This window comes from Aspergillus nomiae (assembly GCF_001204775.2).
Source record: "Aspergillus nomiae NRRL 13137 chromosome Unknown contig00009, whole genome shotgun sequence".
In the NCBI taxonomy this organism is placed as follows: domain Eukaryota; kingdom Fungi; phylum Ascomycota; class Eurotiomycetes; order Eurotiales; family Aspergillaceae; genus Aspergillus; species Aspergillus nomiae.
This window is the reverse complement of record NW_015378064.1, coordinates 91,697-115,686: the sequence shown is the minus strand read 5'-3', so window position 1 is coordinate 115,686 and position 23,990 is coordinate 91,697. Positions and strand designations below refer to the sequence as shown.

At 49.9% G+C, this 23,990-nt stretch overlaps 11 protein-coding genes across 11 annotated transcripts; 6 read left to right on the top strand and 5 right to left on the bottom strand.

The window, feature by feature from the left end:
* Nucleotides 1–45: 45 nt before the first annotated feature.
* Nucleotides 46–849, top strand: ANOM_000880 (lytic polysaccharide monooxygenase auxiliary activity family 9 protein; the record flags this gene model as incomplete). Its single annotated transcript, XM_015546138.1, has 2 exons — nucleotides 46–129; nucleotides 199–849. The coding sequence occupies 2 exons, from the start codon at nucleotides 46–48 to the stop codon at nucleotides 847–849; spliced, it is 735 nt and encodes a 244-aa protein (XP_015411664.1).
* Nucleotides 850–2,269: 1,420 nt separating this feature from the next.
* Nucleotides 2,270–3,150, bottom strand: ANOM_000879 (uncharacterized protein; the record flags this gene model as incomplete). Its single annotated transcript, XM_015546137.1, has 3 exons — nucleotides 2,270–2,902; nucleotides 2,987–3,066; nucleotides 3,129–3,150. The coding sequence occupies 3 exons, from the start codon at nucleotides 3,148–3,150 to the stop codon at nucleotides 2,270–2,272; spliced, it is 735 nt and encodes a 244-aa protein (XP_015411737.1).
* A 474-nt stretch (nucleotides 3,151–3,624) lies between these two features.
* Nucleotides 3,625–5,558, bottom strand: ANOM_000878 (DNA-directed DNA polymerase delta subunit POL31; the record flags this gene model as incomplete). Its single annotated transcript, XM_015546136.1, has 5 exons — nucleotides 3,625–3,923; nucleotides 3,984–4,947; nucleotides 5,094–5,135; nucleotides 5,261–5,444; nucleotides 5,515–5,558. The coding sequence occupies 5 exons, from the start codon at nucleotides 5,556–5,558 to the stop codon at nucleotides 3,625–3,627; spliced, it is 1,533 nt and encodes a 510-aa protein (XP_015411736.1).
* A 1,177-nt stretch (nucleotides 5,559–6,735) lies between these two features.
* On the top strand, nucleotides 6,736–7,264 carry ANOM_000877 (uncharacterized protein; the record flags this gene model as incomplete). Its single annotated transcript, XM_015546135.1, has 2 exons — nucleotides 6,736–7,052; nucleotides 7,111–7,264. The coding sequence occupies 2 exons, from the start codon at nucleotides 6,736–6,738 to the stop codon at nucleotides 7,262–7,264; spliced, it is 471 nt and encodes a 156-aa protein (XP_015411729.1).
* A 670-nt stretch (nucleotides 7,265–7,934) lies between these two features.
* On the top strand, nucleotides 7,935–8,981 carry ANOM_000876 (NAD(P)H-dependent flavin oxidoreductase; the record flags this gene model as incomplete). The annotated part of the gene is made up of 1 exon (XM_015546134.1): nucleotides 7,935–8,981. The coding sequence occupies one exon, from the start codon at nucleotides 7,935–7,937 to the stop codon at nucleotides 8,979–8,981; it is 1,047 nt and encodes a 348-aa protein (XP_015411728.1).
* Nucleotides 8,982–9,468: 487 nt separating this feature from the next.
* Nucleotides 9,469–11,149, bottom strand: ANOM_000875 (taxilin; the record flags this gene model as incomplete). The annotated part of the gene is made up of 5 exons (XM_015546133.1): nucleotides 10,923–11,149; nucleotides 10,551–10,825; nucleotides 10,342–10,490; nucleotides 10,043–10,286; nucleotides 9,469–9,975 (listed from the first exon to the last, which is right to left on the bottom strand). Exons 1-5 carry the CDS (start codon nucleotides 11,059–11,061, stop codon nucleotides 9,469–9,471), a joined length of 1,314 nt encoding a protein of 437 aa, XP_015411731.1. The 5' UTR covers nucleotides 11,062–11,149.
* Nucleotides 11,150–11,972: 823 nt separating this feature from the next.
* On the top strand, nucleotides 11,973–15,182 carry cym1 (pitrilysin family metalloprotease cym1; the record flags this gene model as incomplete). The annotated part of the gene is made up of 2 exons (XM_015546132.1): nucleotides 11,973–12,352; nucleotides 12,461–15,182. The coding sequence occupies 2 exons, from the start codon at nucleotides 11,973–11,975 to the stop codon at nucleotides 15,180–15,182; spliced, it is 3,102 nt and encodes a 1,033-aa protein (XP_015411730.1).
* A 990-nt stretch (nucleotides 15,183–16,172) lies between these two features.
* ANOM_000873 (Zn(II)2Cys6 transcription factor) lies at nucleotides 16,173–18,544 on the top strand (the record flags this gene model as incomplete). The annotated part of the gene is made up of 8 exons (XM_015546131.1): nucleotides 16,173–16,224; nucleotides 16,353–16,444; nucleotides 16,499–16,809; nucleotides 16,866–17,301; nucleotides 17,352–17,661; nucleotides 17,717–17,931; nucleotides 17,983–18,046; nucleotides 18,102–18,544. 8 exons carry the CDS (start codon nucleotides 16,173–16,175, stop codon nucleotides 18,542–18,544), a joined length of 1,923 nt encoding a protein of 640 aa, XP_015411733.1.
* A 325-nt stretch (nucleotides 18,545–18,869) lies between these two features.
* ANOM_000872 (uncharacterized protein) lies at nucleotides 18,870–20,136 on the bottom strand (the record flags this gene model as incomplete). The annotated part of the gene is made up of 2 exons (XM_015546130.1): nucleotides 18,870–19,124; nucleotides 19,186–20,136. 2 exons carry the CDS (start codon nucleotides 20,134–20,136, stop codon nucleotides 18,870–18,872), a joined length of 1,206 nt encoding a protein of 401 aa, XP_015411732.1.
* Nucleotides 20,137–20,616: 480 nt separating this feature from the next.
* Nucleotides 20,617–21,770, top strand: ANOM_000871 (protein N-lysine methyltransferase family protein; the record flags this gene model as incomplete). The annotated part of the gene is made up of 2 exons (XM_015546129.1): nucleotides 20,617–21,104; nucleotides 21,158–21,770. The coding sequence occupies 2 exons, from the start codon at nucleotides 20,617–20,619 to the stop codon at nucleotides 21,768–21,770; spliced, it is 1,101 nt and encodes a 366-aa protein (XP_015411735.1).
* A 556-nt stretch (nucleotides 21,771–22,326) lies between these two features.
* ANOM_000870 (uncharacterized protein) lies at nucleotides 22,327–23,812 on the bottom strand (the record flags this gene model as incomplete). The annotated part of the gene is made up of 2 exons (XM_015546128.1): nucleotides 23,336–23,812; nucleotides 22,327–23,277 (listed from the first exon to the last, which is right to left on the bottom strand). The coding sequence occupies exons 1-2, from the start codon at nucleotides 23,807–23,809 to the stop codon at nucleotides 22,327–22,329; spliced, it is 1,425 nt and encodes a 474-aa protein (XP_015411734.1). The 5' UTR covers nucleotides 23,810–23,812.
* Between the last annotated feature and the right edge of the window lie 178 nt (nucleotides 23,813–23,990).

The window sequence follows — 23,990 nt, the reverse complement described above, 5'->3', positions numbered from 1 at the left end:
TTGATATCCTTTAGTTCTATTGAATCATCGAATCATCCCATCACAATGGCTATGTCCAAGATCGCGTCGCTTACTGGCCTTCTGGCCTCCGCCTCTCTCGTCGCCGGCCACGGTTATCTATCTGGAATCGTCATTGATGGCCAATAGTATGTTCTAGGTTCATAGAAATGTTGTGATGGAGCTAACACCTACCCATAGTTATGGCGCTACCTTGTCGACAAGTACGCCTACATGGAAGATGCCCCAGACACCATCGGCTGGTCCACCTCTGCCACCGACCTCGGATTTGTGGACGGCACTGGATACGCATCCCCCGATATCATCTGTCATAAGGACGGAGCGCCAGGTGCTTTGACTGCTGAGGTTGCTGCTGGTGGCGAAATTGAACTGCAGTGGACCGAGTGGCCTGAGAGCCACCACGGCCCTGTCCTCAACTACCTCGCCCCCTGCGGTGGCGACTGCTCCGCAGTGGACAAGACCACCCTGGAGTTCTTCAAGATTGAGGCTCAGGGTCTCATTGACGGCAGCAGCCCTCCGGGCCAGTGGGCTTCGGATGACTTGATCAGCAACAACAACAGCTGGACCGTGACCATCCCAACATCCATCCAAGAGGGTAACTATGTCCTCCGCCACGAGATCATCGGCCTCCACTCTGGCGGTCAGAAGGATGGTGCTCAGAACTACCCCCAGTGCATCAATATCAAGGTCACTGGCGGCGGAGACGCCACACCGGCCGGTACCGCCGGTGAGGCCCTTTACAAGGATACTGACCCTGGTATCCTGTTCGACATCTACAGTGACCTCAGCGGCGGTTACCCCATCCCTGGCCCTGAGGTCTTCAGCGCCTAAATTGGAGGGTTGAATACGATGTCCGCGGGCAGTTTCATGAGTGGTAACGCCTTGTGGGGAACTACGTAGAGGCCGTTCCGTCTCTACTACCTGGCGATCTATTAGCAGTGGTCATACATTCTGTCTCATAGCTGTATTAGTCTTCGAATGTGAATATTGGTTACATCCCTTCGCATTGAATGGTAGTTATACTAAAGGCTAAAAACAAAAACACAAACAAACGGCATGCGCATCGTACCGAATAAACAATCATATCAGGGTATACATCAATCAAAGCCTATCTCCCAACTTGAACCTCATAACGCCGCCGAGCTTGGTACAGCACTCAACACTTACAAGTGAAGGGTCCATTGGTCAATATAAGAGTATATAGAAGAGAGTCTCAGGACATCGTCTACTCACCTCGATGATCATGTTCGATATCCGTATCTAGTTCATCCTCCATGGTCGACAGCTCTTCCACCACGCCCCATTTCTCCTCCCATTCTCGTAGCAAAATCAGTTCCTCCGGCGGAATCACCGCATCCTTCCCCAGCTCGTCCTTCATCCTCTGCACCCACTCCGCAACCTCCGCCTGGGACTTCTCCGTCGAACACACCACCGTGATCGAGTACGCGCTGGCGCTCATGCTGACAATGCTGTACACCCCATCTCGGACATGATTGCCGATAGCGATTGTGATCTTGTCAATTGAGGCGGGTAAACGGACGCTGATGTTTCGGAAATCCGAATGGTCATAGACATTGAACCACGTTGCGTGGACGGCCGGGGAGCCGGAGAAGTGGACATCTGGCTGCGTTGCCTGGTTGATGTCGCCCGGGGCCGGGGCCTGGTATTTTTCGGTTACAATGGGAGCCTTGCGCCTGGAGCGCCATCGTGTTAGGTATCTCATGTTGGGAGTATGCTGGGTTGAGTAGTAGTAATTGGGGATGTTTGGAAGCCGGGGTGTTTGGAAAAGGGGGGGGCCAAAAGGAATGCTTTACGAGGGGAGGGGAGAGGGATCAGCCTAGTGGTATGAGCAGAAGACGAGCTTCTTGCGCTATAAAAGGCCATTAGTTGGGAGTTTTATTATCAGGCACACACAGACGTCAGTGCCTCGAAGGAGCGTAACATGGGCTCAGGGAGGGTCAGATTTAGCCGGGGAGGGGGAGGGGAGGGATCACGACCCCATGTGAGGTTGCTTCAGGATTCCAAACCCTAGACCACTATCGCAGAGAAAAAAGGCGCTTGGATATTCCCAATTCCCACCTAGTTATGCCAGGTACCAATGCGAGTCATGAGAGGGTTTCATTGGATCGGGCAATGGAAATCCACAGTTGACGCTAAAAACGGGATACGATTTAATATCCATCCATCGAATCAAACCACATCGATCAGACAAGGTGTTGTTGTGTGTGTGTGTCCCAGAATCCAATGCCCACTACGCACGCCGATGATACTCCATCTCAACATATCCCTCAACCCCCGCCCTCTCCAGACCCTGATCCACACTGTCTCGACTCAAATCCATCCGTCTGAGCTCGAACTCGCCAAAGTAATTCGCTTCGTCCGACACCTTCCGAAACCCCGCGCCCTCAAACAGGCCCAAGCTGCGCCCATTTCCCTGCCCAATCTTAACACTCAGACACGACAGCCTCCACCCACTAACGCCAGCCTTCCCTAGAGCCTTGGCAGCAGCCTGGTCCCCTCGAACAAACTCCTCCAGGATCTCCCCTTCGTGATCCGCGATGTAGCGCAGAAACGAGAGCAGCGTGGCCTTCCCGAACCCCTTGCGCTGGTTGCTCTTCTCCGCGATCATGAGCTCGATCTCGCCGATGATCTGGGGGTCCGCATCCCCTTCCTCGCCGTCGTCGACGCGCAGGAAGAGGTTCACGTCCCCGATCATCCGCGCCGAGCTGTCATCGTCGTCGCGGAGTGGGGAGCCGCCCGTCCCTGTGGGGGAGGGCTGGCACACGATGAAGGTTAGCTTGTCTGCATCTTGGCGCCAGCTTTGTTGCATGGCGTATTCCTCTTCTAGCGACAGTGGTTCTGAGGCGGTTGCTTCTTGGATTTCCTAGTGTTGGTGTTAGTTATAGTGTTGGGTGAGTGTTCTATCCTTGCGTATGAGGAGATGAGACGATCGAAGGTGAAAACATACTTCATCTTTCATCCATTCGTGGTAGCGGGGCACGTGCCATTTCGAGTAGGGCACCAGAAGTACTGTAGAGGTAGAAATAGCTATACGGATCGGTTAGCGTACGTACTTGGTGACTGTGGAGGGGGGATCCAAGCGGGCGTACCAGTTTTGGCATTTAACAGCATTTTTTAGCGTGTCTGGCTTATGTGCTCCGGATACGATGTCTATATTACAGTGGATTTGTGGGGATCCGTAGAATTGGTCTAGATTGTACTTCTATTCGTGGGGCGGATTGGGAGGATTGGGGAGAATTAAATTCAATTCCTTAAATGAACTTTTTTTTATTTTTGATACGCGCGTCTTGGCATTTTGGGCCATTTGTTTATAGTATAACCATGCGGAATTAACATCCTCTGATGCTTTCTTGATGGTTTCTTTCGCTGTATCGTGTTGGAGGGAATTTTCGACCTTTGGAAATGGATTCCTTTTTTTTGAGTGATCTATAATAACATCCATGGATGGCGGATATGTTGCCTGTAAACGGCCGAAATATCACAGGTCCACGCACCCTATAGGGAAATACGGTTGAGTCTATATCATGGCTATGTAAGGTCTCGTGGGCATCTCATGAACCATTGGTGCCTAGTTTCACATACAACTCATTGCTGTTCCTGCTGTCCGGCGTATGTGCCGAATTTCACGACTTCTACCTCCAGCGTCTCGGTATCAACTAGTACCAGTTCGCCGGTTTCCTTGAACGTAGGAATGGATAACAGACGGACTCGTGGGCCAGGTGTGGTATCATCCGTACCGGTCATTTCTGTGTCGGCTCCATTCAGCTTCAAGGGAGCGTCGCCTTCTATTACCGCAGTCTTGAACTGTGGCTGGTTGCCAGCGAAGAAGATATGCGGACACGCCTCCATCACGAAAGGATCGTGTGTTTGGAATGGATAGGACCCTGTGACAATCAGCTACTACTTCATTTCAAGAAATTGACGCGGGAAGAGAGAGAGCTCACAGATTGTATCAGGTGCCGTGGGAACACCACACCTCCAACGCAACATGGCCTCCATGATTTTAACCCTAGCCTCGGCATCCCCACTGGCATCAACAGTACCACTCGAATTCGCAAAATCTAGATAGCGAAGGACGTCGTCGACATTCTGGCCGCTCGAACCCCATAGACGCCATCCCTCTATGTCACCTTCCCATGGATTCGTGACGCTATCGAACCATCCTGGCTCTGGGGTTTCTCCAGCAGCCGTGGGTCCAGAGCAATATGCCCGAGATCGCGGAAACATAGCTCGGTGGATACCCTGTTGGGGCAGTGAGAAATTGGCTGGGTCGCTTGCGCCTGCCATAAGGGTAACAGGTATGGTGGGTAGAATCTCGGCGAGGAAGTTATCGAACTGGGTAATTGGAGAAGCATTGTACGCAGACGCATCATAGCCATATTTCTTTGGCCCACTTTTTTTCTTGGAAGCAGCTGCATGTTCGTTAGGGTCGGTAGTCATGCTTGCACCGAGAGAATTTCCCGCAATGACCAGCCTCGTAATTGCAGAAGCATCTGGGGGCGCACTCTCGTCATTCGCTGATGATTGGGAACCTGTGTAGCCAAGGAGATAGTCTGTTAAGAGCTCCAGAGATAATGTGTCGCTCGAAGTTCCCGTAATCCCAAGACCGCTGACAAAAGCAATTTTGCTTTTGCCAGTTCCTTTCTGGGCAGACTGCTGTTCATCCCTCTCCCACCGACGGGGTTGACGAGCTAGATCAGGGACCTTTACATCGATAACCTCAAAGTCTCCATTCGAGTTCTCAGTTCCTAGCACGGCAACTATAGCTCCTGTAGCCAGTTGGGTGGATCTAAGCATGTTTCCGGTCAACCGCAGACGACCGGACTCGTCTTCTAGCATGATTTGTGTCAATTCGGGGTGGGCAGGATCAAGATAAGTCGGGCGAGGGGGAGGGGCTGATGTGAAGTTCTGCCATAGCATTAGCATGTACAAGTGTATGGGTAAGAAAACAATTGTCGACTTGCCTCTTTCGTCAGGTCATCCAAAATATTGGGTTTCAATGGCAAGTCCATGTAGATTGTGCCTGCAACCCAGCAAAGCTCTCCTTGTCGTACATCGAGCACTCTTTCCACGCGACGAGCATGCTCCCCAGCGATCTGTTTAGCGGTTCCAATGTGTTAGCAAACATTCGCCGGAGATTGACCTCTTTGCTCGGTCCATAAGGTGCGATTGCGCGCAAGATGCGCCCCATACTATCGCAAACCCAGCGGGCAATTCTTACACTGAACCCTTCCCATGTCTCTACCGCAATTTCCTCCACTGCCGGTTTTAACTTGGCCAGTCGCAAGAAGTACATATCGCCATATTGTTGTTGATAGTGCCTTTCCTGGCCGGAAGGCAATTGGAAGGTATGAAGAGGGTTATAGCTGGAGGAGGAGCGATAGACTGGTGCATATTCTTCGTCGCTGCGATTAAGAGGAGAGGGAATGTCAGTCACTGATTGACCATATAGCTGGGCGCGCAGGATGGGCACACCTTGGAGGGCGCAGAAATCGGTTTTGCGTACTGCCAGACGCCATGTTGCGAAGTTGCTCCTTTATCGCAGAAGGTGGGATGTTTTATCCAGGAGTATATATCAGCCCGAAAAAGGTAAGATGTGTTGTTGTGGATGATGGGAGCTACTAGTAGGTTGCTCAGTCTTGCAACTGAAGTCCAACGCGAATCACGCGTCTTTTGGCGTCCCGCGGGCGGCGTAATTACAGTACCGCTTTTGGCCAAGGTTGGATGCCCCGGGCCACTAACTTACTATATCTTCTACCACCATCTTTTAAGTTATTCAAATCATTTAATTGAGCTATAATGCAACACTATGCTAATTAGAAAGAACATACTGCTACCTGATTGGAGCAGCGCAGGCAAAAGTCAAACCGACACCTTTTAGTAGTCAGACATCCTAGAGAGATGAATGGCAACGTTGAGTTACTGTCAACAGTTCCAGGCGACAGTGAACGGAAGGACTACTTTAACCCTAAATTGAGGAGATATGGCAAATTAATAGCTTGGTTCAATTTTCGGCCTTGACAACGAGTCCCCGCGGGCCGGAATACTGCGTCTTGATAAGGGATACGAACTTTAGACTCCCAAGGGGGAACTGTAATTTATACTGATCCCTTCATGAGCTTTGAACACTCATTTGAATGTCTTGGACTTAGGTTCTGGATATGAAGTGTGCACATTCTGCGCTGGCAGAACCACTAAAACATGCCCACGCCCCTAATAACTGTCGTGCAGAATCCAAGAAGTGAGGTAGATTAATATGCATGTATTCAGTAGACTGCAATAGGTAAGTTGTCACAGGAGCAATGCCCAGTTGCAAGGGATGGCTCAAGCCACAGGGCTGCTGTCCATTCCACATGCCGCATTCCTTCATCAACTTTGACTCACTTCTCGATCGGTCATTTCCTCTGTTGACGTACTGCAGTATTCACTTGATTGGTCATGTTCTTTCCTTTTCCTGTCCTGATATTCTGGAAACGAGGCAGGAACATGGCAGGAAATGGAAGGGGCACCTTTTCCAACTATAATATGCCTCTTCCATCCATGCCCCATACTTTACCTGTTAATATACCAACAGTTTCATATTAACTCTTCAATCTCCAGAGGCTGAACTATAGTGGATTATAGGGGGTCTCTAGGGAGTCTCAAAAAGAGCCAAATACACCATCAGCAGTGTTGCATATACCCATTTCTCTGAATATGAAGGTGTCACAGAACAGCCTGATAGGCAGCTTCATGGTTCTCAGCCTGCTGCCATATGTCCTTGCCACTTTCCAGTTGAATGCATTCGTGAGCAACATGTCATATCGTTTGTTTCAGCGAAGCCTACCAGGGTCGCTTGGAACTGCACCCGAAGGAGCAGTGGGCTACTATCAGCCGCCACCTGGACCTATTGCCAATAATGCTCAGCCAACGGAGACCAGGCCCGTGGTGGATAGCGCAGTGACAAGCAAAACAGCAGCTCAAGGTCTATCGCGCGAGCCAGCTGAACTCAGCGGCGCACCACCTGTGACAACGTAAGTTCGATGTGCGCAGCCTCATCGAATGATACAGTCACTGATTCTAGATCTGAAGTAACGCGCAAGGCAACTTTGCCATCTTGACTGGAACCGTAACCAAGACACAGGCGACGATGGAGAGCACACAGGCGGCAACAGCTGGTCGAGATGTTGGTTTAACCCCGGCCAGCCTATTCCTCTCCGTTGTCCTAACCGTGTTGCAACTCTAAGGGGTGGGGGTTCTTGCTCTAGCTGGTAGTCTATCTCCTGTCTTGTCTGCCATCTGTTGGCACCATCCTCTAAGACCCTTGTCACTGTCTTTGACCTACTATTGAACACTCTATTCTTCAGTGACTCTTTAATCCTGGAGCCAAGCTTGAATAGCATCGGCGATCATAAAGTCGATCGTTCTTAATGAATAACTGTATAAAGCTTGTGAGAAGAATTCATAGTTCTGACTGAAGAGAAAACCAAGTTTTGTGAAATATTATACAGCTGCTTATAGTGAGCATAACTAAGAATAGGTTCATGTGGTGACACTGGTGAGGGCAATGGAACAAAGAGAGAGCCGAAGCCTCGGTTCGGACGTCGATCATCAGCTTGATGGACTCCGCTTCCCCGCATTCGTGCAGCAGGCCCCAAGCTGTTCACATTTCATATCGCTCCTGAACAGTGCCCCCTAAATAACCCCATTGGCCCATTGCTGGCACAAGTAACCATCGGCCAGACTTCTAACTACCGCGGCTCGAGAGTACCGGACGGTAAGAGCTGCCAACTGTGATCTTGGACAGTGATTCTTAAACCCCTGTAACTGACTGAAGTTTATATAGCATCTCAATTATACCACGTACCTTGTTGTACTCTGCTCTTGGATAATATTCTTCTACTCCAGCTACTACAATGTCTCTTCAAACCCCCCTCTGCTCACTGCTGAAGATCCAGCACCCCGTCCTGCTGGCAGGAATGGCGCGTGCCTCTGGAGCCCCTCTGGCAGCCGCTGTTTCTAACGCAGGTGGTTTGGGAACAGTCGGCGGTCTGGGCTACACGCCCGAGCAACTTTCGGAGATGTTGACGGAACTCAAGGCTTCCCTACGGGACCCTTCTCTCCCCTTTGGCGTTGATCTGGCCCTACCTCAAATTGGCGGAGGAGCCCGAGCTACAAACCACGACTACACCAACGGCCAGCTGGACCAGCTCATTGACGTCGTAATTTCCCATGGCGCCAAGCTCTTCGTCTCCGCCGTGGGTGTGCCCCCCGAGCGCGTCATCAAGAGACTACACGACGCCGGCATCTTGATCATGAACATGGTCGGAGCTCCCAAGCACGCTGAGAAGGCCCTCAAGCTGGGCGTGGACATCGTATGCGCCCAGGGTGGTGAAGGAGGTGGTCATACAGGAGAAATCCCTTTCTCCGTGCTTGTCCCGGCAGTCGTCGACGTGGCGAAGAAGTACAAGAGCCCGCTGACGGGTCAACCTGCCCTGGTCGTGGCTGCGGGTGGCATCAACGATGGGCGCAGTTTGGCCGCATCACTGATGCTGGGCGCTGTCGGTGTCTGGGTCGGCACCAGGTTCGTTGCCTCGAAGGAAAGTAGCGCTAGTCAGTTGCACAAGGAGGCGGTCGTTGGGGCTCAATTTGGAGAGACCAAGCGGACCTTGGTCCTTTCCGGTCGGCCGCTGCGTATGCTGCCCAACGATTACATCAAGGACTGGGAAAAACGACCGGAGGAAATTGCCCAGCTGACGGCTAAGGGAATCGTCCCTATTGAGCATGATTTCAACAAGGATAAGGAGGACATTGAGATTCCTTACCTGATGGGCGATGTCTCGGGTATTATCAAGGAGATTAAGCCTGCTGGTGACATCGTACGGGAAATGGTCCAGCAGGCCGTGGAGGTGCTGAGAACAGGAGGGACATATATCAAGGCAGGATCTGCTAGCAAACTTTGAGTGTGATGTATCTCAGATATGATGCGACCCTGATGGGTAACGTCGAAATGGATTTCATAGTAACATAATGATAACGTTTAGCCATTCATGTTTTCACATGTACATACAAGTACAGAACGAAGGGAACAAAACTTGAAAGATCATGCTTTACTGCCTTTCTAAAGCTAACTAGTAGCATGAGAGAGCAATGGCAAGCGACAATCCTCATGCAAGAAGCCTTATTGCCCCAAAATTTGCATACATAGAGATGCGACACGGAACGTAGCCCAGCACAACACACGACAGCCTGCCAGTGCGCATCTCCCTTTAGAAGCCAATTCAGCTTAACAGGGCCAATTGCCGAATGTAGATTTAGTAATAGCACTCAGTCAGATTGGGACATTGCCAAGTTAGACAGAGAGCGCCCTGACAATCCAAGGTCGGCAATAGGTCCAAGAAAACCAGACTCGACAAAAAAGCAGACAAAACCGGGAAAACAGGACGATCGTCAGTGGCATCCATTGAGCACAGCCTTGTTCCCGTTGGCTCGGGCCTCCAAGAGGTTCGGTGGTGGCGGCGGTCCAAACACAGGCTTCTCGGGCTGCTGTGGTGGTATGTTGCGGTCTCCGTTCATGTCCCGGTCCGTGCTGTCTTCGTACTCATCATCACTGATGCCTTCATCATCTTCCTCATCCTCGTAGTCTTCGTCGTATTCACTCTCAGTTCCCTCGTCGTCGCCATCTAGATCGGCCGCAAGACCTTGTCCACGACCTTGAGCTTGCATTCGGCGGCAAAGCGCCTCAAGGTGATGGCTCTTCTTCCGCCACTTCTCAAGTTCTTCGTGGTTCCTGGTACGTTCTTCGGCCATCTCGAGTATATTGCGGTTCGTCTGATCGTGTTTACGGGTGAGCGTGAGATTTTCCTTTTCCAAGCGTTTGGTCTTTTTTGACATTTCTTCCATTTCTTTGCGAAAAGTCAGAAACAATTCGTTGCTGTTGTTCAACGTATCCTCCACCTGCGATATTATTATTACCAGTCGATCAAAACCAGAGTCGAATCGGGTCATCGATCTCGATCCATACCTGCTTGAACTTCTCCACGTAGATGTTGAGCTGGCTGCGTAACTCGGCCTCGGTATGTGAAAATGTAGAAACTTGTGAACTCAAAGCCCGGCAGCGAGCGGCCTCGTTCTCGGCAGCACGGCGTTGCTCTTCGTACTTAGCAGTGAGGCTCTGTATCTCCGCGTCCTTGCTGCGCAAGAGTGACTTGTAATGCACTTCTCGCGTTTCGAATTTCTCGCCAATGGTCTTAATCTTGGCACGTAGCCTAAAACACGAAACCCTCAGCAACAGAAATCGCCTTGCCGGATTATAGTACTTACGCTTCATCCAGGTCAATATCAACCTTTTCGCTTCGAGGATTGCCCTTGGCAGCCATAACGTCTTGAATATCATACAGAAGAGAATCAAGACGTTCATTCACGATCAGTCGCGCTTTCTTTTCGGTATCCTCCAACTTCTTGTTCTCGTCCTGTGGAGCAAAGGCCATCAATTCTCCGCATCGGAATCATTGCGAGTAAGAGCAACCCACCTTGACCTTCTTGTTTTCTTTTGTGAGCTCCCTGCACAGCTTCTCCAGTTTATCCTTCATAGTCACAGTCTTATTCAGTTCCGACTTCCCCTTGTCTTGATCCTTTTGTAGTTGATCAGCCCGCTTCTTGCTTTTGGAATAGTCGCGATCCAGCTTTTTCATGTCGGCCAGCAGTTCGGTGTACTTTTTATGTACGGTTTCAAGGCGGGTCATTGGGGATTCGATATTGCTGAGGAGCTGGTTCAAGTCTCGTGTAGCTTTCTTAACTTCACGCTCTGTAGTCAGTTAGTACCTATCCTCCACACCCAAAAAGAAAACCGAGTCGACAAATATCTCGTTTGCGGAACCAAGCCCCAGAGGCAGATCACGCACCAATTTCCGCTTCTTGGTCCTTCTCGCCAGCAGCATCCTGCTCCAGCTGCGAGATCTTTGCGGCAAGGAGTTTGGAAGTCTCATTGGGATCGGCCACTTTCTTCCCTTTGTTCTTTTTCGACATGGCTGCAGATGACATGGTCGGCTGTTACCAGGTGGATAAGGCGAGTGTAACTTGTGCGGTTTTCGGCTTCGTCGGCGGTGGTCGCGTGGCCAATCCACGAAATTGAAAAATGCGCAGACGGGACGGTGAGCGAGGCGGGCGTAACCAATCGGTGGCACTAGGGCAAAACCGCAACGTTCGTTGGCACTTCCCAATCCTACCCTGATAGAAAAGGTCTCGACGGTTTCGAGAGTGACGCTCGAGTTCAGGCGGAGCACTAGCGGAGAGAACCCTGGTAGCCTTCTGCTAGACTTGCAGAACTCGGAGGTAATGGATCACCAAGATCCTACGCAATCCAAGTTCTGCAGAGTCTCGGGAAAAAACACACGAGCGGAGGGCAAGCAGCAGCGTATGCCGTGAAAGTGCAGCAAGCAGGCTTGCGGGGATCGACGAGGTAGCGGCAGGTCTTTCGAGAATCTTTTGCCGGGGAAGAGAGGATCGAATGGAAGCCAGTGAGTGGTAAGAGGGGGGATGTTGCGCACTTGACCAGCACTAACCCCGATTCGAAAACTTCTCTTGGCAACCAATGATTAATATCAATCCATTTCAGTTCTCCAACCTCTCCAACTGCCACGCTTTCCTTCTCGCCAATTGCCCAAACCCAATTACACATCCTTGGACGGTCATTCATATAAGTCCCTGGACCATTTGAAGAGTGTCTACCTCCATTTCGTTGCGTGCCTCAGGTTTTACACTTCCTCCCGGTCCGTCCGGCCGCCGTGCGAGTGGTTCTTCCGATCCATTGCCTTCGTACCTTACAACCGGCAGCGGACTTTCTTGCCGGGCGAAGAACCTTACTAAGGGCAGAGCGTACCTCAAAAAAACTCCGCAGCTCTATTAGTAGTGTCCCTAGGTTTTCCTTGTCTTATTTCACATTGTGCAGCGTGATGTTGCGTTCTTCTCTGGGGGCAGGCAAAAGCCGAGTGCCTGTGTTGCGACAGCCTAGCTATGGACGCTGGCTAAGGTCCAACAACCCTTCACTTCGGTGGAATCAATTTCGGAGAGCTGCATCGACAGTAACTAACCTCGAGAGCTACCCTAATGTGGGAGAACAACTTCATGGTTTCACCGTTCAGGAGAAGAAGCACGTCCCAGAGCTACACCTCACCGCGGTCCGGTTAAAGCATGACAAAACAGATGCAGATTACCTTCATGTGGCGAGGGAAGACAAGAACAATGTGTTTGGGGTGGGATTCAAGACCAATCCTCCCGATGCCACAGGCGTTCCCCATATTTTGGAACATACTACGCTATGCGGTAGCGAAAAGTAAGAATTTCCTAGCTCAAGCTCAGACCAAGCCTTATGGAAGATGTTTTGAACAGGCGTTTCCCTGCTGTCAAACAGATCATATGCTTATACGAAATATCTCAATAGATACCCCGTCCGCGATCCCTTCTTTAAGATGCTCCCCCGGTCTCTCTCGAATTTCATGAATGCTTTCACCTCCGCTGACCATACTACTTACCCATTCGCCACAACGAATCAGCAAGACTTCCAAAACCTTCTATCAGTCTACCTGGATGCCACACTTCACCCGCTGCTCAAGGAAGAAGATTTCAGACAGGAAGGATGGCGATTGGGACCGGAAGACCCCCGCGCTGGCAACACCCAGGACGGGAAGCCGGAGGATGTCTTGTTCAAAGGCGTCGTTTATAACGAAATGAAAGGCCAGATATCAGACGCAAACTACCTTTATTATATTAAGTATAGGGAGAGCATCTTCCCGGCGCTTAACAATTCTGGAGGAGATCCCCAGTACATCACAGACTTGACACACAAGCAACTGGTTGAGTTTTCTAAGCGAAACTATCATCCTAGTAACGCCAAATTTTTGACCTACGGTGATATGCCTCTCAGTGCCCATTTGAAGCAGATTGGTGATGTGTTGGACGGTTTTGGGAAGGGAGAGGCTGACACCTCTGTCAAGCTTCCCATTGACCTTGGCCGCGGTCCTTCAAACATAACTGTTCCAGGACCTATTGATACATTCGCCGACGCAGACAAACAATATAAGACCTCGACTTCCTGGTATCTAGGAGACACAAGCGACGTTGTTGAGACGTTCTCAGCCGGCATCTTGTCCTCCTTGCTGCTAGATGGCTATGGCTCTCCGATGTACCGCGCATTGATCGAGAGCGGCTTGGGCTCGTCATTTACTCCTAACACTGGCCTTGATACCTCTGGCAGAGTACCTATCTTCTCTGTCGGCCTCACTGGCGTTGGCGAGGAGGATTCTCCAAAGGTCAAAGAAGCTATTCAGAAGGTGTATCAGGACAGTCTTTCTGCTGGGTTCAGTGACGAGAAGGTTCAAGGCTTCCTCCACCAGTTAGAACTCGCGCTGAGACACAAAACGGCAAACTTCGGTATTGGTGTGATGGAGAAGACTATTTCCTCATGGTTCAACGGTGTAAACCCAATGAAGGAGCTCGCTTGGAATGAGGTTATCAACGAATTCAAAAAGAGATACCAGCAAGGGGGCTATCTGGAGTCATTGATGCAGAAGTACTTGATGAACGAGAGTTGCCTGACATTTACCATGGTTGGCACGCCTACATATCACCAAGAGTTAGACCAGCAGGAAATGGTTCGGAAGGAAAATAAGCTCAGTCAACTTGTTGAGCAACATGGATCTATGGAGAAAGCTATCTCTACTCTCCGGGAGCAGGAGTTGCAGTTGCTCAAGACGCAAGAGGAGGCACAACATGCTGACCTCGGATGCTTACCTTCCCTGCGTGTTGAGGACATTTCTCGAGAGAAAGAGCGCAAGCCGGTGCGGGAGTCGAAGGTCGACGATATCGATGTTGTCTGGCGCGAGGCCCCCACCAATGGCCTGACGTATTTCCAAGCATTGAATGCCTTTGAAGACCTCCCGGATGACCTTCGACTGCTCATGCCCTTGTTCAACGATTGCGTTATGCGTTTGGGCACTGCCAATAAAACCATGGAACAATGGGAAGACTTGATTAAGCTGAAGACCGGCGGGGTTTCATCGTCCACATTCCACACTTCGTCTCCAACTGAACTAGGCAAGTTTAACGAGGGGCTTCAGTTCTCTGGTTTCGCTTTGGATCAGAATATTCCCGACATGTTAGAAATTCTGACCACTCTTATCACGGAGACGGACTTTACTAGTGCCTATGCGCCAGCTATGATCCAGGAATTATTGCGACTGACTACAAATGGCGCACTGGATAGTGTTGCCGCATCAGGTCATCGTTTTGCTCTCAATGCTGCAGCAGCAAGTCTTTCTCGCAGCTTTTGGGTACAGGAGCAGCAATCTGGTCTGGCACAGCTCCAGGCCACTGCTAATCTCCTGCGCGATGCTGAGACCTCACCCGAACGGCTGGCAGAATTGATTGAGAAACTTCGTTTGATCCAATCTTTCGCCATCTCCAAATCATCTAGTTTCCGTGTTCGCATGGTGTGTGAACCGAGCAGCGCACATCAGAATGAAGGCGTTTTGCAGAAATGGCTGGCTGGCTTGCCCCAGATCCGCTCACCTACATCTGTGGATGCCGGTTCAATGCAGCAAATTTCTAGTAAAGCATTTTACGATATGCCTTACAAGGTTTACTACTCGGGGCTAGCTATGCAAACGGTCCCGTTCGTTCACAAATCCAGTGCACCACTTAGCGTGCTCTCTCAACTCCTTACACATAACTATCTTCACCCGGAGATTCGGGAGAAAGGAGGTGCGTATGGTGCCGCAGCCAGCAACGGTCCGGTCAAGGGTATTTTTGCCTTGACCAGTTATCGGGACCCGAACCCCCTCAATACTCTGAAGGTATTCCAGAACAGCGGCATTTTCGCCCGTGACCGTTCTTGGTCTGAGCGGGAATTAAACGAGGCCAAACTAGGTATCTTCCAAGGCCTGGACGCCCCGATGAGTGTTGATGAGGAAGGATCCAGATATTTCATGAGTGGCGTCACGCATGAAATGGATCAGCGCTGGAGAGAGCAGCTCCTCGATGTCACTGCGAGGGATGTTAATGAGGTTGCACAGACTTTCTTGGTGGACGGCCCCCGGCAATCTGTGTGCCTTTTGGGCGAGAAAAAGGATTGGGCAGAGGATTGGGAGGTGCGGAGCTTTCCATGAACGCTGGTGAAGCTGAAGCATATCCCGAGGACGCCTCTACTACCGCCTAGACGTTGGAAAGTATCAACTCTTCATGACTTGAATATTGGATGAGCACTTGTATCATATATCCCTGTATTTTTATATGACCTTTGTGTTTATGTGTATATAGACTTTGGCTTTGTATTATACCTCATATCCCCACTCGCCTTTTTTTTTCTCTCCCCCTCTTTGGTCAGTGCATATGTACTACCATGCACAACCAGCACACCATGAACGCGCGTCTCCAGAGCAGAAACACCTTCTCCATTACCGATCTTCATTTCCATGATCGGTAGATGGCTGTTTTCCTTGTCCTATTGATGGGCAGGAAAAGGCAATAATCAAGCGCAAGATCAAACGGAATGTGAACCCCTTAACGGTACACTTCTGATCTCCGTTTTTCAGACCCTCCCTGAAATCTCTGTCAGCCTACGCAGGGCGGACTAAAAACGTGAGAACATATCAGACAGAGTATTACACACCTTGTGGACGAATGGCACCTGTTGGTATCTCCATTGAAAGCGAGTTGTGTGTTACCTGTGTCTGTGCCGTGGCATTGGAAGCCGTATCGAAGTTATAGTCGTGGTTGTAATAATCCAAGGAAAAAGGAACAGTCTTCTCTGCTCCTTGCATGTCTGAGGTAACCGAAAAGGCGGCCTTTCTTGTACTACATAGGAACATGATACTTCCCGTGAGTGAGCGTAAGACCACGGCGATAATTTAATTGTTCACTCACCAAAATATAATCCAAAGATCTGACGGATGACGGCCCCCATTTATTGTTGTGGTGCCTCTCACGTGGTCATGTAGATCTCGTGGTCTACTGCTTAGTCCTTCTTTATCTTTGTCTCTTGTGGCTATCTTGGGCTGTGCAGTTTTATCCTAGATAATGATCTCAATGACCTCTATTCACCAGGCCAAATATTAGAGAAGGATGCAATGCCATGCCATGCCACCGTGCCCATCATTATGAAGAAAAGCGATGCAATTGTGCTGGGCCCCAAGCCTACCAAAGCATGTGGTAGGTGGACCCGTTATGTTGCATGTAAGCAACACTTGCCAAGATCCTGACAGTGTATAGTCAACTGCCGCAGGTTGAAGGTTAGGCGCTAGTAAGATACCTTCGTCGTGCGAACAATGTGTTGACAGGCTTCAAGATGAAATGCGAGGTCGATGGGACTCCTCCATGTCGTCGATGTCGCCACGCAAACGCCGCTTGTGTATTCAAGCCTAGGTCTAATGTTGGCACTAATTCCGAGAGTGATTTAGGGGTGTATTATGCTTACTGATTTCAGGCTGCCCCTGCCCATGAGATTGTGTCATTAGCGGAGGGTGGACAATGCCCAACTTTCTTGCCTCACTCGGCACAGTCTGATCCAACTGCAGGGTCAGTTCTCAATCGGCTGGACCGAATTGAATCCATTCTAGGGATTCATAAAGGAAGATATGCCGCAGGGGCAATTGGGCCTGATTCGGATCAAGACGAAGAGACCAACGTGCCAAATTCCGAACTCTCGAAAGCTGTCAGACATCTGAGACTCATATCTCGCCCACCACAAGATAGTAGTCTTTGGTCCTACCCCACAGTTAAGGGTCTATGGGAAACGTATGTTGCTTCGTCGCCCTCATTCTTCCGAATGGCGGGAGCTCATAAAAGCATAGATTTCTCAATAATCTACCGCTATTGCACTTTCTAAAAGACCACAGAGCTTTCTCATCCCCTTCGCCACTGTTGCTTGCTTCCGTGCTCTACATATCTGCACTCCATAACCCAATCAAGGAACTCGCATCATTGGCAGGTGAGTATTTTGTAGCCACTTGTGATGCAATCACTGAACTGGTTATCCCAACTCCTCTACCAAATGTCCTCGGCAGATTTAGATCACATCCTGCAGGTCAGAATCATCAAAGCTGTAAAGATGAAGACAAGACGTTCCAGAATATCCTGGGCCTTATAATGGCTAGTCTGGTATCTGAGGCCTACATTGAGACCACTGACAAGTGGATAGCAATTGCTTACCGACTCTTGCTAGACAGTTGCCCAACTGACTTGGATGACTTGTCTCAAGACTGGTGTGGTCTACTTTCTGGTATTCAGGTAAAACTACATGACCTGTGGCGCTTTAGGGGTAATGTTAATTACCTTAGGTGATTGATATCGAGCATGCCTCCATGCACATGTGTCATCCTCTCCTACCTAGGCAACCACCTACTCCAGCTCTCCAACAATTAAACAGCCACGAGGGGGATGCATATCGAGGTCTAACACAGATTATGCACCAGGGACTCAGTCATTTTGTGGGACGGGGCCTACCTACTATATGGTCCTTCGTTAGCTCCACTGGAATCGACACCATAAGTCATGTCCGTACACCCTTCACGGAGGAAGACTCGAGGGTTATCCGACTCTGGGCACGGAGACTTGATGACTGGCTTGTCCGATACAATGGGACATCTCGTAGGCGTAAATTGATTTGGTCTTCAGTGGAATTGTGCTAACGTTGTTATCGAAGAACCCTCTCCATCAGACCGTCAAGGAATACTCATTCTTTTACAATACCACCTTCACAAACTATATGTGCTGTCGATCTATCATCCAGCCCGCGGATTTGACATGAGCTCCACAAACATTACTCCATCAGAAAGGCATGAATTGCTAGTATCAGCACGAACCGTGCTACGACTCCGCCAAGATGATGCTAGTATATGGTCTAACTGGGACCTCATAGTGCGTACACCCGCGCAATATTAGGCCACAAATGAAGACTAAATGATACAGATGATAACATGGGCCGCGATGCTCCTCTTGCGGGGTGTGGAGGATGGTATGATACGCCAAGATGGTATGGAGATATTGTTTTCTCAAGCAAGGCCATTTAACATACTCATCCTTTCTAGATCTGGGTCTTATCCAAACACATATCAACAGCCTAGAGCGAAGCGATCCTTCGGTACCTAGCATTCATAGAGTGCTTGCGGATCGGATTCAGTCCAGCATGCAGAGCATGCACACTCCCCCTGATATGAGCAATGAGCTACCTTTACCACCATCCAACTTGGAGCATTCATGGACAATATTTGATCAAGAGATAATGTCACTCGCAAACCCGTCCTGGCTTTTCGAAGGGCCTTCAGTCGGTTCGACACAGGCTGAGCTCTCGCAGCATCCAACAATGTCATCGGCAAGGTACACCGATGGCCTGACCGCCACCAGCCCCAATAGCTTTGACTCCAACAAACAGTGGGGTTCCACAGAACAGCTGGCTCGTATGCGAATGTCAAGGTTTAATCCAGCATTCGGCCATGGGAAAGCAGCGGGCAATGATCACTATTTGCTATGATTTATTTGTTGGATCTAGTACAACCGTGTTGAGTATAGATCATGAACTATCTTTCTATTGGGAACAGACACCTCTTTGTTGAAGCTACAGGCTACTAGCTTTGATGTAAAAGCATAAGGGTCTAGCACGTTTCATTCCTTTTTGATCGTATCGGGTATAGATATGTCATTTCATCAGTCGTTATACTGTACAAAGCTATATGGCTGCCACATAGCACAAGATGCCACTGCACCTTGCTTTACCTGTACATGAGCTCTGGTGCCAAAGATCCACTTGACTTAGATGCTGGTGTAGTTCCTTACTTTGACTATTAGTTGCTGTCAGGTCAATGATTCGGGGGATCTTCTCTGTTGATTTCTGCTGATTCCGGCTGGTCTTCAGGCTCCAGGCCTTCGCTTGCTGCCGGTGATGTCAGCGGTAGAGGCGGGAATGGTTCCGTCTGTGAAAAATCGCCAGACATTCTTCCAGTGGAGAGTTCACTTTCTCCTGCAGATTCGTGGGGGGTGTTAACAGAAAGTTCAGGGCGGGAAGTCTCCGTAGAGACGGTTGGAGAGGGAAGTACAAGGGGTTGTGGAGTGGACTAGACGTTCGTTTTGTTAGCTTTCGCAGTTATAACGTAGAAGCGGGCGACACTCGCATACCTGGTCTCTCGCTTGACTCAGGCCGCGGCTTGAAGCCAATTGTCGCGCAGCAAGTCGTTTCCTTATGATCTCCAATTCTTCCTGGCGTTCTGCTTGTTCCTCCTCCTTGTGTAGATCAACTATTGAAGGAGCGGTGATATCCTGTGCGACATCAATATAAGAATTTTGAGGAGATCGTAGTCGACTGCTTCGCTTCTTTCGCTTCTTCGACTCTTTCGACGCCAAGCTAAACGAGCCTGATACAGACCTCATACTCGCAGGCTTATCACTGAATTGATCTTCCGACTCCAAACCAGTTCCTCGACGGCTGCCCAACGCCATAGCAAACTCATCATCCAACGGTACTGCATCTTCTTCCTCGTCACTAGGGAACAGATCACCACGCGAACTCAGAGAATTTGCAGTTTCTCGTGACGACTGGGTTGAGCTGCGATACCTTCCGGCCTTGCCATTAGAGCTCGGTCCTTGAATCTCCCCCTCTGCCTCCATCAGAGGCTCATCTTCATGCGCATGCATCCGCAATCCGGTAGGATGCTCTTGAAGGTCAGCCACGGAGGGTTGGTATTTTAAACCTCGGGCCCCGAACCTCCATGGGAATCGTTCCAGGAAACCGAGAAACGATGAGCTTGGAATAACTGTCGGATCATTCCGGTCATCTGGAACCAACACGGTACTTTTTCTCCTTGCCCGCCGCGTGCCATAACTCATCTTCCGTTGTCTGCGGGGCTGTTCAGAACCTCCACGCGTCAACCCACTGCCCGCTAATAAGCGATCTAGCTCATCAGTACCCCACCCCAGTAAACTGTCGTCGGCATCATCGTTGTCCCAATCATCATAGAAGTCAAAAATTGCCTCGGCGCGACCCTTCGCCGACGACGAAGCTGGTCTTCCCGGCTTGGGAGGCAAGGTGAGGTGCATGCGTAAATGCAGTTCCCAATCGTCGCGAAGCATGGTAGGATGTAGTGGTGGGAGAAGGTATACAGCCCTTCTTGAGCCGTCTCGTTTGCAGTTTCAAGGTTATGGGAGATCTGGTTGATAGTCTGGCGGACACGGGGGTCTCTGGGTCGCATCATCTTGGATGGCGGTTGGGGGATGGGGACGTTGATAACCGTCACGCAACGACTTTAGGTGCGGTGTGCACAAGTCACTCCAACGTCACCTAAGACGCCCCATTGAACTATCGAAATAGCCAGTGGGGTATTTTGCTGCCACCGATGCCTGTCGGCAAGCTTCAGAGAAATTCTATTAAAAGTAGGCGAGGTGAGGTGATCCTGGGGTCAAGATGGAGCCTGAGGAACACAACTCCGATCTCCACGATGTCATCACCCTCGCCTTAGTCAGCGGACCACGTGCCTCTTTCAAAGATAGTACACAAGAGTCTAGCCATCGGTTTTCACCCAGATAGTTTCAATCTATATATTTCCCGTCATCATGGTCTATTATATTCGTTTTCTCAAAACCCCAAGGGTCCAGAAGCAGAAAGCGGGGTCCTTGTCTATTTCGGCGCTGATCTGCATCACCACGGACTTGGGAGATGCGTTTCTAGCCCAGGACGTGGATTTAGTCGTATCATTGACTCTCAAGGAGTCAGAAAAGGTTCTACATCAGGAGCCATTGAGTTGGAAAGCTGGCAAACGGGAGCTGGCTATATTATTGGGACCTTTCCATCCACAGCTTTCCCAGCATGCCATTGTTCTAAGTGTCGCTGCAGCTGATCGTGGAAAGCACCATCCGCCTTCTCCAGACAATCTACTAGGAAACCCTGGTGTTCCTCTGGTGATTTCCGGATGGAGTGCACCTTTTGGTGGGTCAGAGTCTTTGGTAGCCGAGAAACTCGTCGAAAGACGCTTTGGGCCGAAAGGTCGCCTAGACCTTAGAATATGGGAAGAAACCGGAAATAGCATTGCCCGTCATATCTGGTGAGGCCTCTCCATTCCGATAGCATACCCGTGGCTCTAAGACTAGAAATTAGGGATGCAGCCATTGCATCGGTGATGTGTCTCCAGCAGTTAGCTGCCGGAGACTCAGCAATCACAGTACCACTACTTTCAAAACTACTACAAGCAGAACGCAATGCTCCTCTTCGTGTCATCGAATTAGGATCAGGATGCGGCATTGTCGGGATAGCATTAGCGCAAATACTTCCCCAATGCTCCGTCCTACTCACAGACCTGCCAGAGGTTGAAGAAATTGTAGCGAAAAACATAGCGGTTGCCAAACCAACGCCATCCTCTAACCTTGAGTATCGAACTTTGGACTGGGACGAAGTGCTCCCAGAAGACCTTTGTAACGGCTCTATCGACCTCGTCCTTGTATCAGACTGTACCTACAATGCCGACAGCTTACCTGCACTAATCTCGGTCCTGGACCGTCTCGTTCAGTCGTCACCGGATGCTATCGTTCTTGTGGCACTGAAAAGACGACATGAGAGTGAGACCGTTTTCTTTGACTTGATGGAGTCATCAGGACTCTCCAACCTGCATCATCATAGTATGCAATTGCCCTCACAACATGACCAGTTTGACCAGATTGAACTGTATTGCTATGGAAACAAGACAAGACATCCAAAGTCCATCGCGACGTGAAAGACCTCCCGGCTCATTAACAATTCTCTTGGCGCAAAATGATATGAGAAGACCTCTTTCACCCTCTCACTTGCAGATACGAAATAACAGTATGTTTCGTATCCTGACTCTGCTTTCTCGTTTCTCTTTGGGTCCTTTCCGCTCTGCTGTAATTGGCCGCAGGGATAATGCGTTCTCGTCATATTATGATACATCTAATGGCTAACCATGGGGTAGTGATCGCTGCTCAGTAACATGCAGCGCTCTTGTAACTGCATATATCTACGTCGAATTTGCGTACATGCACTTGCAGATCGGCCTTCAGTGTTTGGGCGCCCAGGTATAGATTTATCATGGCAAGGAGACATCGTTTACGACAGACGTAAATTACCGTCGATAGTATTCGGACTTCTTTGGAAAGTCATCGTTTTATCAACACAAAAGTCCCATTAGTCTTTCCACAACTACACGTACTTCACAACCTGAGACTAGGACTTAGTTCCATGATACAATAATTTCCCCAAATCTATCCAAGTCGTCAAGCTCCATGGTTATTCAGGTATTTCGATGGCTACCATCAAGACGTTCCAATCAGACACATCAACTTCTCAGTTGGTGAGAAGCTATCCCTTCGCTTTTTACCTAGATAGTGTCGGCCCCTTTCTGACGCCCAGATTTTCGAACTCCGGCTATTAGGCGTATACGACAGTGATCCTTTGCTTTGATCGTGCTTCCAGATACCTGACGCCTTGACATTGTTCCAAATTTTGTGTAAGGAAAAACGACCTTCTGAGCGGACTGGCCGACGCTTCTGGCTCCCTACCCGGGACAGAACTTGCTCAAGGGTAGAGTCTAGAGGGATGAAATCCGAGTCACTGCTTAAGGAAGTGTTTTGAAAGGTATCATAGGCTATACCAGGTAACATGAGGTGATGCTTGTTCCCTTTGAAAATTTGCTTGCTAGCTGTGAGGCTGTGAGAACGAGACGGAGGCATGACGGGCAACCCATTCCCAGGATACATCGACTCATCTGCGTCAGTACGAGCAAGCCAGGAACACCGCCTGGAAAAGGCACTAAAGTTTGCTGCCAATGTCACTGCACAGAGAGGCAGGAAGCCCAGACGGATAGAGTCGTTCGTTATTCCAGGAGATGGTTCACACGAGGGTATGAACGAAGCCTTGACACAGAGAGCCCACAGGTCTGCATATATGCGACAAACAACGTAGACATCACCCTCTACGATCTCGAATTCGTCCGATCGTCGTTCGTGGTCAAGCAAGGTATACGTGGGATCGATGCAAATCACCAGTGACCCCTCTTGTAGAGCCCATCTCTCCCCGGCATCGAGCCGTATGTCCTTCTGGAATTTTAAGCGCGTGCAAAGACCTGGCTTTACTTGGCGATAGGAACACCCTGATGAGGGAATATTCCGCAAAGGCTCGTTTGAAGATAAGGGGCGATCCAGCCAGCTGCTCGCGGTGATTGAAGTTGAGTTGCGCCACTTCGGCTTGTGGCCATCCCAGTCTACCTTTGAATGCAATCAATCAGTATGGCATACGTGTCACGAGTACGATCATGTCACTCACTAGAAGAGGAACACCCGCTGATCCTGACGCGCTAGCATCGATATCAGCAAGGGCATCTGCCGTGGCAGCTGTGACTTTACAGAAGAGTCCGTGGTCATGGCTCATTGACCAAGTGTTAGACCCACGTTCCTTATACAAGGCGTCCAGAGTCTCGCGAAGACTATCACTATCGCAAATGCACTCTTCCCCAGATTTATGACACATCTTGCAGTCTGCAAAAGCCCTAGCCTGGTCCTCCGTCTGAGAGGAACTGGAGACCCAAACCGGAGGCCGATGAAAATAGACGCCATGCCGACGCTTTCGAGTCACAGAGTCCTGCAGGTATTCTTGGTCCGACCAGTCACTCAAATCTGCGAGTAAATCTTCCGAGGAATCTGAACTTGACGTATCCGCGTAGTGCGCACCGACGGGCATTCGGTTCTTGTCCGCCCATGAGGCCGTGTCAGAGCGGGACATGTTTGCGGATGCAGCCATAGTCTATACTAAAATAAGTCACACGGGGAGAAGATATGCAATAAATATGACGCCTGCGCTGTAGTAACTTGTAGTTTGAATGGGTGAAGGCATTAAGCGTGCTTTTTTCATATGGATCTGAAGCAAGGCCATGGCTTGTTCGCAGCTTCCTTTGCATAGAGACAACCACTGGTAGATTTCC